We start from the raw sequence: 15,064 nt of genomic DNA on the forward strand, positions 1-15,064 counted from the left end.
GAAGGTCAGTCCAGGCACATGCACTGACTTCCACAGCTCGCGCACCATGAGATATCGCCTACAGCCCCACAGGCATTGTCGGCCCAGTATGCGACTGGCCCGCTGGCCCGATTGTCTCAGGTACACCTCGTGTTCCGCGTTGACACCGTCTGAGGCACTAAGCACTACACCAAGATAGCGGTACTCTTCCACTGCCGGGAGCCTCTCGCTATCTGGGAGCACCATAGTCGGATTTTCCCGGTCCCCAGAGAATTGTTACTACCGCCGACTTCCTCGAGTTGAAGGCTAGGCAGAAGGTGCCAAGGTGTTTGGCTGATGTTTCAACCAGCTGCTGCAGTCGGGCTTCATTTTCGGCCAGCAGCACAAGGTCGTCCGCAAAAACAAGGCCAGGAATCGTCCAAGTTGTTGGGATGCTGTCATACGGGAAGTTGAGCGTGAACTCCCCGTCCAAATTTAGAAGGGCGTGCTCAAGACTCACTGTATATAACATATACAGCAATGGGGAGAGGGGACAGCCCTGCTTCAGGCCTCTCTTTACCTCCACAGGTCGCGCGCGCGTCTCCCCAAAGCGGGTTTCAACGGTGTTGCTAGTGTAGAGTCGGCGAAGTAGGTCGATCCACACGGGCGGCATGCCGAGGTCATCCATGCGAGGTAGGAGGAGGTTATGTGGCACGCTGTCGTAGGCTTTGGCTACGTCCAGGATCGAAACAGGCAAGTAAACCTCGCGATTCCCTTGCGCGCAATCTCGATACACTGCATGAGCACAAATAGCTTGTCCTCGACCCGCCGGTTCTGCCGAAAGCCATTCTGCAGCTCCGTGAGTGTCCCGCTCTTCACCGCCCACGCATTCATCCAGCTTTTGATGACCTGCATGAAGATTCGGTAGAGCACACTGGTAACCATGAGTCTTGTAGTTGGGCACTGCTGCCTCCCTTCTTAGGTATCAGGCATACTCTACCGCGGAGCCAGTCTTCAGGAACAGGGTCGCCTGCAACAATGCCGGTGAAAATTGAGGCCATGGTTTCTCGTGCTCGCTGCCCAAGTTGTTTCACGACACCAGGGGAAATCTCGTCAAGCCCTTTCGCGCTGTGGGACCCAATGTGAGATATGACCCGGTCGATCGCAATGCGTGTCACTCTCCTCACAATCCGCTGGGGTGCTGTTCTTCTCCTGTTCTTTGTCACGAGGTACAGTCGACCTTACCTGTTGCACTGGTATCGGGCTATTGTATAGCTGTTGCATGTAGGCCGTGAGATGTTCCTCAGCGTCTGTAACCTCTTCACCTGCTGCATCGCGGAGAGTAGGGCGAGGGGCCTCGCGGTCTTAGCGAAGAGATGTACACCCAGAATTTTTCTGGTCCGTTGCGGCCAGTTTCTGTAATAATCCGCAATTGCTTCTGGTTATACTTTCGGTAATCTTTCTCTGTACCATTTGTTGCATGTCTTTTTTGCGTTGCAAGAATTCCTGCCCCGCCTCGTGACATTCTTCGGTCGAGAGAAACCTCACCGCGTTGCGATGTGCGCGATTCGCCGCGCGGCGCGCCTCGAGGGCCGTTTACACCTGCTGGTCCCACCAGGCCTTGCGTTTAGTGCCACCGCGGGACTGGACTCGCTTCTCGTAACGACGCATAGTGTGGTGCAGCTCATCGATGAACTCGGCGTATGTGGTTTGTCGCATGTGTATACCACTCCTCTCCGCCACTCTCTCAAAGGACGTTGCCGGCAGATACTGTTTGACTGACTTGCGACGATCTGTCCGGTGTACTCGATTGGCAGAGGCAGAGAATGTCAGGGCGATGCGGTTGTACATGGTCACTGCCCAGACTAAACTGTCCGCTCTTGTCCACGTGTACTCTTGTCATATGGGCTGTCAACTTTGGCGACGTGAGGGCATAGTCGATGCAGGAGCGGCTATTTCTAGCACTCCATGTAGTTTCGCCTATGCAGTCGGGGCGGAGGTTGGCGACTTCAAGGGAGAGCCTTTCTACTAGCTGCAGCATCAGCCCACCGTTATGATCTTGGACATGATCGATAAGTTGGACATGTCCGTTAAAGTCCCCCATCACCAGAACCTCCCTATTGGAACGCCAACGTCCAACGTCTTCAGCGATACACTGGATGATGCCCTGATTTTCAACATTTTGCCCTCGATCAACGCTCAAGTAAACACCGCCACGATCACGGGCATGCCCAAGATAGAGCCCGCCAACCACGTGTTCATTGCAGGGGCCTTCGAGCTTTGTCCAGGTGTTGACCGCGTCGCTGCGCCATAGGATACCTACTCCTCCTCCTTTACGTGCCCCTTGAACTCTATTGCACCCGGCCCATTGCCATTCTAGGTCTACCGGTGGTTCCTCGAGTCCAAGTAGATGGGTCTCTGCGACAGCGTACAACAACATGTCCTCGGCATCGAGCATCTAATATAGCTCCTCCCATTTGCTACGCTTTCTCGCCCCGTGCATATTGAGGAAGCCAACCTTTGCGATTGCCCTGTTTTTCCTGCGGCGGCGGCGGCGGCGGCGGCGGCGGCAGGCCTTTAGTTTTGGAGATTTGTAAGCCTGACGTGGTGCCTGACCATATCTCCTATCGCATTGTATATGTCTGGAGGACCCATATTGCTACGAGAGACACATTCTGCCAGGGGCAGACGACAAAGAAGACGGTTCTGTCGGGTGCTGGTGGCTGTCCACCATCTTGGCTACTGTGTCTGTGCAGTGTAAATACAGTGTAAATAGTCCCGCCTTGTGTCGTTTTACGTAACAATATGATGGCTCCACGCTTGTGCTGTGGGCCACGATTGGAAGACTGTTGCGAGTGGGGGTGTATGGTTGTGGAGTTGTTCCCTCGTCGGAGCCGGTGGCAGGTTCATCACCCTTGGCTCCTGGGCCGTGGCGGCTGCATGATTCGGGAGAAACGGTATCTGGGCGGTTGCAGCACGTGCCGATTCCAGTATACCCTGCTGCGACGGATGCAGCGATCCAAGCTGCACCTGTATACTTTTGGCTGCAGTGTGAATGGTGCCTTAACTGGATCTGGGCACGTTGCGCCATCTAGTGGCGCCGCCGCGAAGTCCGTTGCGTGGCCTCCGAGATGGCGCCTGTGTACCTGTGTGATCCGTGTACTGTTGTCGGGCTCCTCTCTCACACTTCCCTGTGCAACGGGCACGTGCCCCCTCCGTTTTTGCTGTGTATCAGGTTTGTGGGATGACCAGTCCGCGTTTGCTATGGTGGAAACGTAGTCACCTGTTAGGGGCACCTGTAGGGCTAGAGCCCGGTCAGCACCCCCTCCCCCTCCTCTGGCTACGCCACTGCTCTACGGGGCGATCATTTCGAAGTTTTCCGGAAAATAAAAAAAAAATGCCTTTGCAGATAACATAATTTTAGTCCTTGAGCTAGATTATTCAGAGTGGCCCACATTACTTGCACGAGCAAGTGAAGCCCATATTCAACTAATAGAAATTGGCCTTTAAGAGTGGAACGTAATAGCATTCAAAGATATCCGAATGCTTGTCAGGCTTCCCGGCAACTGCAGCTTTCTTCTTAGGCGAAGCTCCATTGGCTCACTTGTGTCGGGGTCGGTGTACGCGGAAAACTATCATCATCAGCATTGGCTCGAGCGTCGTCGTCTTCCGCAGCTGCAGCTGTTTGGCGCCCCTCTGGTTGCGCTCGTTGCTCGTTCCCGGCACACGCTCGTGGCACTGCTCCCGCGTTCGTCGTCTTCTTCCACAGCTGGCTCCGTTGCCGCTCATCTTTCCAGCGTAGAATTTCACTTTTCTGTCGCCGTAGGAACAGTGGGAGGAGTTCCTAAGAAGCGACCACCACCACATCCAACTCCAGGCAGTCCAGAGGGCCCACGACATCGCAACGGGATTTCGCTTCCCGGTGCCATCGTGGGCGGAGCCACCGACTTGACCTGAGGGAGCCTTCGGCTCCCCCGGCCAGTTTCTCAGGACCAATAAAAGTTCTTGTCACTGTCACTGTCGCCGTAGTGGGGAGGCCGCGTTTTAGGGGGTACGAGCCATTGCTTAAAGGGATACGGACACAGAAGTTGGCTGGTGGTTTTTTGCGTCGGAACAAAATTTGAACTGTTAAAAATGACGAATACAACAAGCTGCATTGAAAAAATGTGGTTGATCCCTCTTATATAGGAATCGGTATAGAACACGAAAGTGAAACGTGTCTTCACAGAAGTAGTGTAATGTTTATTGCACATTGATATATAATGTCTATTGGTGTTTTGTGGCTAAAGCGCCCTTAGGCGTTGATGCACCCACGCTGACGCCTGGTGGCACGTCTCCTCCATCACGACTACCAACGTCGATGACCATGAGCAACCGTCGTGCATATGGAAGCTGCACTACGCTGCACACGCTAGCACAACGCGAAAGACGAAGCACGTAACTGACACACTAATACAACGCGCAAGACAAAGCACGTAACTGAATCGTCACCGAGTCAAATCAGCGCGTACAGCGCGTCGTAATTGCAGCCTCCGCGATCAACTTCAGAAACATTTTCAGAGCTAATTGCGGAGGCCACGCTCCGCTGTGCTGAGTACGGTGAACGCCACCTAGGTGGCGTTGGTAGTGCTTCTTGATGCCAGCGTCCCTTCGAATGCTGGCATCGAGGCGTCGTAGTGCTGAGACCACCGAAGCGTTCACTGTCGGTGCGCGTTAGTGTCATAATGCAGTACTTCTCTTTTCTGCTCGTAGGCGGCGGCACCGCCCCGAGCATGAGCGCGGGTACACGGAGGAGTGTTAGATATATAAAGCGCGTCTGTGTAGCTCTCTGCAAATGCGTTTGTGGCGCAATGGGTTAAACGCTCGGCGATTTATCGTCGCGGACCGAGAGGTCGTGGGTTCGATTTCCAAATTTTGCATGTTTGTGGAACTTTTTCTTCTGGTTTCTTTCTTTGTATTATGTTCGTGTACATTGTAAGCTGACGTATTTCCGTGACGGAAATACGTCAGTGAAGTCTTGGTGGACCCCGGCATGAAACACTTTCGTGTTAAAAGAAAAAAAGAACGAGAAACATTTTTTTTTCGATTTTCTGGTGCACCTTGCGTCCAAGCGGCTGCCGGTTGTAGTCTCCGGTTTCTCTCAAGCCGTTTTTGTCGTAAGGCTTAGGCTTGACGGCCAACTCCCTTGTGCTTGCCTTGTACTACCGGGGTTCGGCGGTACAAGGACAGGCAGAAACACGACAACACACGATAGCGTAACTAACAAGTATAAAAAGGGTTTATTTCTCCATGGGAATTCGCGTGGAAGCAGGCTATAGAGTCGACCTCGACGTTTGTCGGGGTCGATAGTGATCGAACGAGGTAGGGCGCGACAAAGGAGAGGCTCCTGAGCTCCGTCCTTCGTCGCGGCTCGCAGTCGTCTGAGTGACAGACTGAGTCCCGTCTCCCATTTCTCCGGCGTGCGCCGGTCGCGCCGATCGCGACCGCCCCGCCTCGTTCTGGGCTCGGTCCAATGAGCGCGGGGCTCCGCGTACACGTCACCGCTGCGTTTGCAACCGGTTTCCAAGAGGATCGCGCCACCGCACGAAAAACCGTTTGGCTCCCCGAGCGGGTGGCGGCTGAAGCATCCTCGCTGGTTTTTTATGTTTTTTATTTACGATACTGTTGGCCATAAGGCCGTTACAGGGTGGGTTTTAAGGCATCACAAAGAGAATTTCGGTGTTACAACAAAAGGTTATCAAAGATACAAACTAGGTGTTACAGCAGTAAAATACATCAATAATGTGTCAGTCATAGAAAACGGGTAAACACATAATTTTAACAGCAGTTATCAAAATAGAAGCTGGGTATTACAACAGTAAAGTACGTCATTTCAGTCTCTTGGGGCATTCCTTGGTGCCGGTTTCGTGCTGACCACCGCAGAGTCCGCATTTCGGCTCATAGACGTGGGTGGGTTCTGTATGCCGCACTGGCGGCAAACCGGTGTGTTGGGGTTTGGGCACAGGTCCGGACGATGTCCCGACTGCATACACATCTGGCAGAACTGCCGGGCCGGCCTAAACTGGTGGCATGGGTATTCACAACCACCGTGATAGACCAGCCTGGGCAGGTGGGGCCCGTCTATGGTGAGCAGTGCCGTTGTAGATGTGCCCAAGATGCGGGCGTCCAGGATCTTGATGCGGGTGTCCCGCACCCACAGTCCTTTCATGAGGGTTTCTCTTGTGTTGTTGGGGTCGAGTCCGTGAATGACACCTCTGATGGTTTGCGGTGAGAACGGCACGTACGCTCTCACCGGGTGGGCTTGGTTGGCCAGCTTCAGGTGGGTAAGTTGGCAGATCTCGTCAGCAGTTTCCTCATGCGGGGTGCTGACTATCAGGATGTTTGAGCCCTTGTGGGGGCGCACGACGTATTTCCCCTCCACACGGGCGGAGGTCTGGCAGGACATGACAATTGCTGCCGAGATAGCGTGGTTGGGGTATTGTTTGAGGGCTAGGCCTCTTGTCGGCCGGATAACTACCTTCAGATCTCCCTTTGGAAGGGGTGGAAGTCTAGGGCGACGAGGACCGGGCTTTCGGGTTATGTCTGGGGACGGGACGTTGACATTGGACGGAGTGCCACTCACGGAATTAGCTGCACCCAATGATGAGGAGATCTGAGCTTCCCGGGCGGCCCTGCGGAGCTTCTTCGCCCGATGCTTGCTGAGAGAGTATTCCCACGCAGGCCCGTGGGAAGGGGAGCTCGCAGCAGGATCGGACGACGATGTCAGGAGGCCTGGATCTTGGGAGGATTATTCACGCGAATCCATATCGGAGTCTTCATCAGGGAGGTTGACCATCGATGGTGTCAGTTGGTGATCGCTGGAAGGGCCCGCATCATCGGGCGAATTTCCGGCGGCCATTTCAGTAGTCGGGGCGGCGGTTGACAGTCGGAGAGCCTGACGCGGCAGGGCCGCGCAGGCAGAGTCCGACTCGAAACCGGTTTAGCGGCTGGGCTCAGGAGCGGCGGGACAGAAAGCGTAGGAGTATCTACACGCAGGCGGCGGCGAACCCGTCGGGCCGTTCGGCATGAGGCGACCAAGGCAGCCGGAGGTGCGATAGCAACCGGCGTTGGCGAAGAAGGACGACTCGCAGCTTATCGGGGTGGAGCAGGAGCCCATCCGCAACACGTCTGCTCCGGTCGGCTGTCGCGGAGCGAGAAGAGGCCGTCTCGATTGGACGGCCACCCCAAGATCTACAATAATCGCTGGTTCTACTCCGAGGACAGTGACTCAGCGAGCCGCAGCCAGTCCAGAAGCCGGTCTGGGTCCGGAACCCGAGCCCGGCAACAACAGGCACAACCACCACAAATTCGGACACCGCCCACACCGATGCCGAGGAAAAAGAAGCAGCAGCAACCCGCCCAAGACACAACGAATCAGGTGAGCTGGGAAGGCAAGGGCAAGGACTCCTCTGCTCCTCAAACAGACCCCCGAATCCCTAAATTACAAGCTATTATAAAAGCGCAAAATGCTAAGATAGCAGAACAAGACGCGAAGCTCACAGCGCTTATGGCCAAACTTGAACAAGTAATTAAACACAACACCGCGCCGCCACAGCAACCCAATGAAGTAGTGACACACCAAACGCTACAGCGAACACTACAGGACACGGAGAAGACACTAGTCAGCTCTCTCATCGAAAATGTCACCCAACTATTCAGTGCGCTTCAAGCAAAAATCGAGAACATAGCTGCCAACCTCACGCAGGTAACTGCTACACAGAACCAACACTCCAACTCCATACAGGCGCTCCAGACTCAACGCCGAAAACGCGCCTCGTCATGCGAACAAGGCCCCTCCCCCAATCACAGCCGTGCCAGTTCCATCGGGAGCGATTCAAGCCCGCCAGCCCACCTAGTCACCCAATATGGCCCCAAACCATAAGCCAAACACTACTGAACACATCGAAGTATGGCAGTGGAACTGCAGAGGTTTCAGAAGAAAACAGGGTCTCCTGAAGCAATACCTCTGCACCACCCCCGTAAGACCTGACATTATCTGCCTGCAAGAGATAGGAGCCGACAGAACCCCTACGCTAGCCGGCTACTACACGATCCACCAACCCCACATGGCGAAGGTTGCAATCCTCGTCGCAAAAGACATCACTGTTATCGAGCACTCGTTGTCAGAACCGGAGGTTGAGCACTTAACCATAGAGATCGTGCCCAACAAGCGGGGCCGAAAGAGCACGTTCGTGGTTAACACGTACAAGCCACCAAGGCCGGCGAAGGCTGATTTCACCAACCTCCTTTCCGAAGCCAGTCGACTGGCGCAAGCAAACCAGCTTATTGTAGTCGGGGACTTCAATTCGCCTCACCGGGACTGGGGGTATCAGTCAAACTCAGCAAGAGGAGTGACAGTCGCGCGAGCAATAGAAGCCCTACGAATGGAACTCCTTACCGACCCTCTATATCCGACCAGGGAAGGCAACAGTGTCACCCGTGACTCCTGCCCCGACCTCACCCTGATCAAGAACGTCGCCGAGGCCACGTGGACGAACCTAGGAGAAACCCTGGGCAGCGACCACTGTATACTCAGCACGTCCATATCATCTAGCAAAATTAGAAGACATCTGGGTGCCGCCCATATCACTGACTGGCCCAAATTCCGCAATGCACCCGTCCCGTCAGGTCCAATCTAGTCGATACACGTCTGGAGCGAGGACATCAGACAGGCATACAAGACAGCCACAGAAACAATACACCGCACACCGGAAGCCCCAGAGGTAGACCGCCACCTTCTCAAACTATGGGAAAAGCGCAGCCGGCTCGTGGGAAGATGGAAAAGGCAACGGCTAAACAGATCCCTCCGCCTGCGGATTGCACATGCAGCTCACAGAGGGCGCTCAGACATACGCCACCAACCTAGCACAGCAAAACTGGCAACAGTTTTGTGAGTCACTGCGGGGAACGCTGGGAACCTCCCGTACGTGGGCAATACTGCGGAACCTCATCGACCCCTCTAAATCAAAATCTGAATCTACACGCACCCTGAAGCGTATTGCTCACCTCTTTCCGGGAGACAACGCAGCCCTACTTCTGGCTCTAAGGGACAAATACATCGGCACCAGCACCGCGCCACCCTGCTCTGCGACCTATCAGGGTGAGGAAAATCCGGCACTCGACGCTCCCATCTCCGAAGCCGAGGTGTACGCCGCAGTACGACCGTGCACCCGAAATACTACGGCTGGAGCGGACAAAATTAACAACGCCATGATCCGCAACCTGAGCAAGGAACAGATCAGGGACCTCACTAAGTACCTGAACGACTCGCTCTGGGAGAAGAATGAAATTCCCTCCGAGTGGAAACACTCGGAGATCATAGTAATCCCGAAACCGGGCAAGAAGCCGGCAGTGGAAGCTCTACGACCTATATCTCTCACATCGTGCCTGGGCAAGCTCTACGAGCGGGTCGTCCAGACGCGCCTTCAACACTACATAGAAGATAACGACCTTTTTCATCCATCCATGATTGGCTTCCGGTCGGGCCTGTCGACACAAGACGCCTTCCTTCTCCTGAAGGAGGAAGTACTCTCTAACATCCCGAGGGGTGGCGAACACCTCATTATGGCGCTGGATCTCAAAAGCGCGTTTGATAACGTGTCTCACGAGGCAATACTCTCCGAGCTCAGCAATCTCAACTGTGGCGAGCGCACCTTCCAATATGTCAAGACTTTTCTGTCCAACCGAACGGCAACAATAGGAATGGGTGACACGAGATCGGACCCTCAAGACATGCCCAACAAGGGCACACCACAGGGATCGATCATCTCCCCGCTCCTATTCAACGTCGCCATGATCGGCGTCGCAAGGGCTCTGCAGCAGGTTCCGAACATCGGATACATCCTGTATGCGCACGACATTACGATCTGGACAAACACCGGCTCTCTAGCCGAGAAGGAAGACACACTCCAAGCGGCAGCAATCTGCGTCGAAACAGAGGCCATTCCATGCGGACTCCACTGCTCCCCCGACAAATCCGAAGTGATCCGCATACAGGGACATCACTACAAATCGCCAGGCAACCTAAACATCCTCCTACATGGGGTCCCAATCCGGGAGGTACCACTCATCCGGATCCTGGCCCTCTGGCTGCAGAGCGACGGAAAGGCCAACCACACACTCCAACTGCTCAAGACTACAACACAGCAGATCTCTAAGATGATCCGCCGGGTGGCCAGAAACAGAAAAGGCATGCGGGAGGAGGACACGATCCGTTTGGTGCAGGCACTGGTCATCAGCCGCCTTTCCTACGGGCTCCCTTACCTCACCCTGCTCCGAGCAGACTTCAACAAAGCCAATGCGATGATACGCGTAGCCTACAAGAACGCCCTCGGTCTCCCACCGTACACATCCAACGTCAGCTTGGAAGCTTTGGGACTAAATAACACGTTCGAGGAAATTCAGGAGGTGGTCCTCCTGACCCAGAGAGAACGCCTCCTGTCCACAGCGACAGGCCGACACATCCTAAAGCGCATCGGCTACCCGGCGGACCTTGACGCCATCCCGTCGACCACAAACATTCCGACATCGTACCGGGCCCGAGTACACGTGGCCCCGCTCCCAAAAAACATGTCACAATCCCACAACGAAGGCAGAAGAAACGCCCGAGTGGACTACCTCAAACGCACAGTGGGACGGAGCCCGAGGATGGTGTACATGGACGCCGCTCTATTTAAGGATGCATCGAACGCAGCAGCAGCCGTGGTGGTGGACTCTTCTTACGAAGAAGTCTCCAGCATCTCCATCCCGCACTGCACCTTCACAGAAGCGGAAGCTGCGGCGATCGTGCTGGCCGTTCAGTACGGGGACGCGACCAACCGAGAACTTCAAGTAATAACCAACTCCCAAGCGGCGTGTCGGCTCCTTCTTGCAGGCAGAATACCTCAGAAATTAGCTAGATTCACGACTAATCCATTGGCTAGAAATTCATCGCTCAAACATCAGATCACGTGGGCTCCGGGGCACTCGGGGCTGGAGGGTAACGAGGCCGCGGACAGGCTACCTCGAGGTCACACAAACCGAGCGGCCACAATCCTCGATCCTACTACCACCCTCCCCGTACGCGCGGCTTACGGCGCGCGACTTCAACACCTGCGCAAACAACGTCAGCTTTACCCCCCACCACACAAGGGGCTAAATGCACAGGAAGCACGGGACTGGAGACAGCTCCAGACCAACACCTTCCCCAACTTACACAAATACAGCATTATCTTCTCAGAACACTACAAAGACGCATGCCCATGGTGCGACGAACGACCCACCGCCTACCACGTCACGTGGGGGTGTACAGGCCCCAAACCCCCAGACATACAAACACAACAACCGGAGGAGCAGTGGGAGGCCACTCTGTCCAGCCCCGACCTAGCGATCCAGCGCGGACTGGTAATCCAGGCGAGAGCGGCAGCCAAAGCCACTGGGGTCTTGAAATGAAAACTCCACTCGATGTACATTTTCCTCCGAATTTATTTTCTGTGTGAATAAACGTTTTCTACTACTTGGCTCCCCGAACGGGAATAGGGAAAAAGGCGTCTGCTCTCCTCACTTCCGTGGCGCACGTAAGGACGCGGGAAAATATGAACCTTCATAATTCCCACACGGTAGAAGCTGAAATTGGGCGTCAGAACACCCACCCGCGTGCGCGCGCGCGGCCAAGGTCGGCCACAGCTGTCGCAGTGTTTCCGGGGGTGTCGGTCTCTTGCAGCGTTTGTTTAACCCCTTTCGGCGATCTTCGCACGTGGTCCGTCTGAAACATTATCCTCGTCGGCGCTTCACGCAGGTGATGCGTCTTACATGAGCCTTCCCGCGGTCGTCGCTTGGTATTGACGCGTTCGTCGCGGTGGAAGGAAATGCCCAGACATTGCTGTAATAACAGCATCGTCGGTCCTGACACGCCGTCGCACACGTTTCCCAGAGACGAGAAGGTGCGTAAACTTTGGATACCTGCCTGTCAGCCATCACGCCCAGCGTGGAGACCTCTAAAAATTAACTTCATTAGCGCGGACCACTTCTTCGACGATGATTATGTGACCAGCCCGGCTGTGCTGAAAAGCCTCGGCATGCCGCTCAAAAGGCAACGCCTAAAGCCATCGGTCTTCTCACGAAAACGCAAGGCAGAAATGATCAGCGGCGCGTTTGAAAAGAGGAGGCGAAAAGATGCCGGTACTGTTTTCGTTCACTTGCAGCCTTCCTGAGCAATGTGAGGGCGAGGCTGGGGCGAGATGCCCGAAGCTGGGCACGAAGGCAGTAATGTCTTTAAAAATGTTGGCAAAGCATAGTAAAACAATACAAGGCTAGCGCGCGCGAGCGCGACTCACGAGATTAGTCCTAAATGGCAGCGGGGCGCACACACAGAGCTCTGCTTCTCCACAGGCTAAAAGTGGGAAAAACTGAGAAGAACGCCAGACAGGTGCTGCCATCTGTCGGGCTGCTGGAGAAGTGGACGTGAGAGCCTCGGAGGTAATAATACCTCACAACAGTTGCTCACGCCGACGGCATAAACTACTATTCAGTTATCCACGAAGTGCTGAAGTACCCCGCAGCTGCCTTGCCTGCGTGCGCTCTTGAAAAAAACAAGTTTACAGAGGAAATGACAAATAATTCTTGCACAAGTGTCTGGTACAGAGCGAAATCTTCGCGCTACGGTTCGCGACAACCTGACCGGCACTTCCACGGCCGCCTGCTCTTCGTCGCTTGACGCGGAAGGCTCGTAAGCGCAAGCGGTAATATTTCTTGCCAAGTTGGAATGGTTCTTGTCTTCAGACGTGTACTCATCGCAAGTAGAGGCACGTGCCAGAACTGGAATCCATGCTCGCCATGGCGGCGTCGGCGCGCTTCGAATGACCGCAGCCGGCCCGCTGGCTATCCGACGAGGGTGTCGTGACGTCACGCCTTCCAACTCCCGCGGATCGGGCGGCGAGGCGCGCGCTCACAAAAACGCCAAAAATAAAGTCATCGGCTCAAAAATGAGCTAAGTGACTACTTCTTTTCGGTGGAATCACACACTGAGAATTAATTTTCAGCATTTTCGTAAAAATTTTCAGATTTTGTGTCCGTATCCCTTTAAGGGGGTATAAGCCATTCATTGTCTTACGTGACGTAGCACGTAGCGGCCCGCTACGTGCTGACGCGCGTTCCGAGGGACCTTAAGAAAGTTTTATCATACCATAATCGCAAGCATCAATGGCGGATGAATGCTGCTAACCACGTCGCCGAGCAAACTCGAGACATCGAACGCAAGCGACAACAGCGACGAGCAGAGAATCGTACAACGCAACGGAAGGACAAGTAGTAGGCCAAGTACACACACGTCAAGCTTCACTTACCCCCATTTTCTCGAGAGGGGAAGGGCTGGTGATTTTTTTCTCCACCTTCGCCTCTCCGCGGCGCTGTTGCTGTGGTAGAAATACTAGAAGAGGGGTTTGGTGTTTGAGTTTCCTCGTAACAGAATTATGTTTTCTCGTACATTCAAATTACAATCCGACACTATCATATTTTTAGGTTGTGGTTAAGTCGTACTTGACGATTTTCCTGATGGACTTTGAAAAATTCAATTTTGTTCAATAACGCTACAGTGTACTAGAATAGACAACTCTTCTAGTACACTGTAATAACGCCTTGCGCCACGTCGAGGGCCTGCGCGGTCGGGGTGGTTCGGGTTGATTTTCTCTGCTATCGACGCCGGCGCGCCCACGCCGACACCGAATTTTCTGCGACACGGGGCCTTTAACACTGTCGCGTTAATAAATGCACTAATTAGCTTTTCAATTACTTCACGGCACATATTTCAATTTACAAATTGTAGCCGGTGAGTTTGCAAGGCGTATTCACAATTTCTAGAATGACACCAATTTAGAGATATGCGCCATTGACGCCGTAAAAATACATTGCTGTTCCACTTACCTTTTTAACAAGACGGTATTTTATGCATTGAAGCACATAAGTAACTGAAATGCCCATGTATTTCGTCCCACACTTTGGGAAATATCTCGAAACTGGTATCATTCTGGAGATTTACTCACCGGCTCCAATTCGTTAATTGCAATATGTACCGTAAAGTAGTTAATTAAGAAGTTATAATTATTGATATTGTTTTTAATCAGGTGAGTATGTGTTTCGATTTCTCGTGCTAGTAATGTCCGCCTCTTCGAATAATCCATCTAAAGGAGAAGAATTATGCTATCTAGCTGTCACAGGCGATTTCTAAAAATTCCGGAATACTTCAAAAATGATGACCCCGTAGATACGGTGGCTAGATGCCTGCCGCCAGGCGCAAGCGACATATTGAGCTATGATCTGCATTGAGTTTTGAAAGTAAATTGCGTAAAAATTAGTACTCAAAGTATGATGTACACATGAGCTGCATGTAGACATAATATAGCTTGGCTTGTAATTCGCCTGTATATATATAAAACGTAATTCCGTCACGAGTAAACTGAAAGACAAAGCCTGTGGGCGTGGGAGGACATCTATTCATCTGTGGGCCGGAAAATTTCCAGTTAAAGTTATCATTGCGACGTCCTCCCAATATTCAAAGCTATGGATGTCCGGCGGATGTCCTATTTGTCTCCGAAACGATGCACGGATGTCGGGACACGATCTGCATGGATGCTCCACGGATGAAGTGTTTTCACTGGGCTTCGCCATGTTTGTTACTGAAGGAAGAGAAAGCGAGGAACGAAGTGTAGCCGGTGGAGCAACATGCTGTTATTTCCAAGCAGTAATCTGGGTTTGTCACTTACAACGCCAAACATTTTGTCTTTTGGGGCCTCTCAATTAGGCACAAGTCAGGGCTCTATGATCACTGCTGTTCACAAATTTATTGAAGCATCCGGAAGGTTACGCTGCTAGGGCACCGACCGTGGGACATGTTACCTTGTTATTTTTGTAGTTAGTTTTCTCTTAATTTTTATTAAGTTAATTTCAGTATAGGACATCTTAAAATCTGTGTTAAGGAGTTACCAAAATCTTCATTTTGATTATTCACCTTTACCATTTTGTTCGTTGTTAGGTGCATGTTTTATTTTATCCAGTGTGGCCAATCCCCCTCGTGGGTACGAGCCATGTTTTG

At 53.2% G+C, this 15,064-nt stretch overlaps 2 protein-coding genes across 2 annotated transcripts in view; one reads left to right on the plus strand and one right to left on the minus strand.

Moving 5' to 3' along the window:
- The window catches only part of LOC119441889 (60S ribosomal protein L8), a 151,325-nt gene that overhangs the window by 20,159 nt on the left and 116,102 nt on the right, over positions 1-15,064 (minus strand). The window lies entirely within an intron of this gene.
- On the plus strand, positions 8,064-8,636 carry LOC119440453 (uncharacterized). Its single transcript, XM_037705360.1, has one exon. The coding sequence runs from the start codon at positions 8,064-8,066 to the stop codon at positions 8,634-8,636; it is 573 nt and encodes a 190-aa protein (XP_037561288.1).

Source organism: Dermacentor silvarum, chromosome 2, assembly GCF_013339745.2.
Source record: "Dermacentor silvarum isolate Dsil-2018 chromosome 2, BIME_Dsil_1.4, whole genome shotgun sequence".
Taxonomy (NCBI): Eukaryota; Metazoa; Arthropoda; class Arachnida; order Ixodida; family Ixodidae; genus Dermacentor; species Dermacentor silvarum.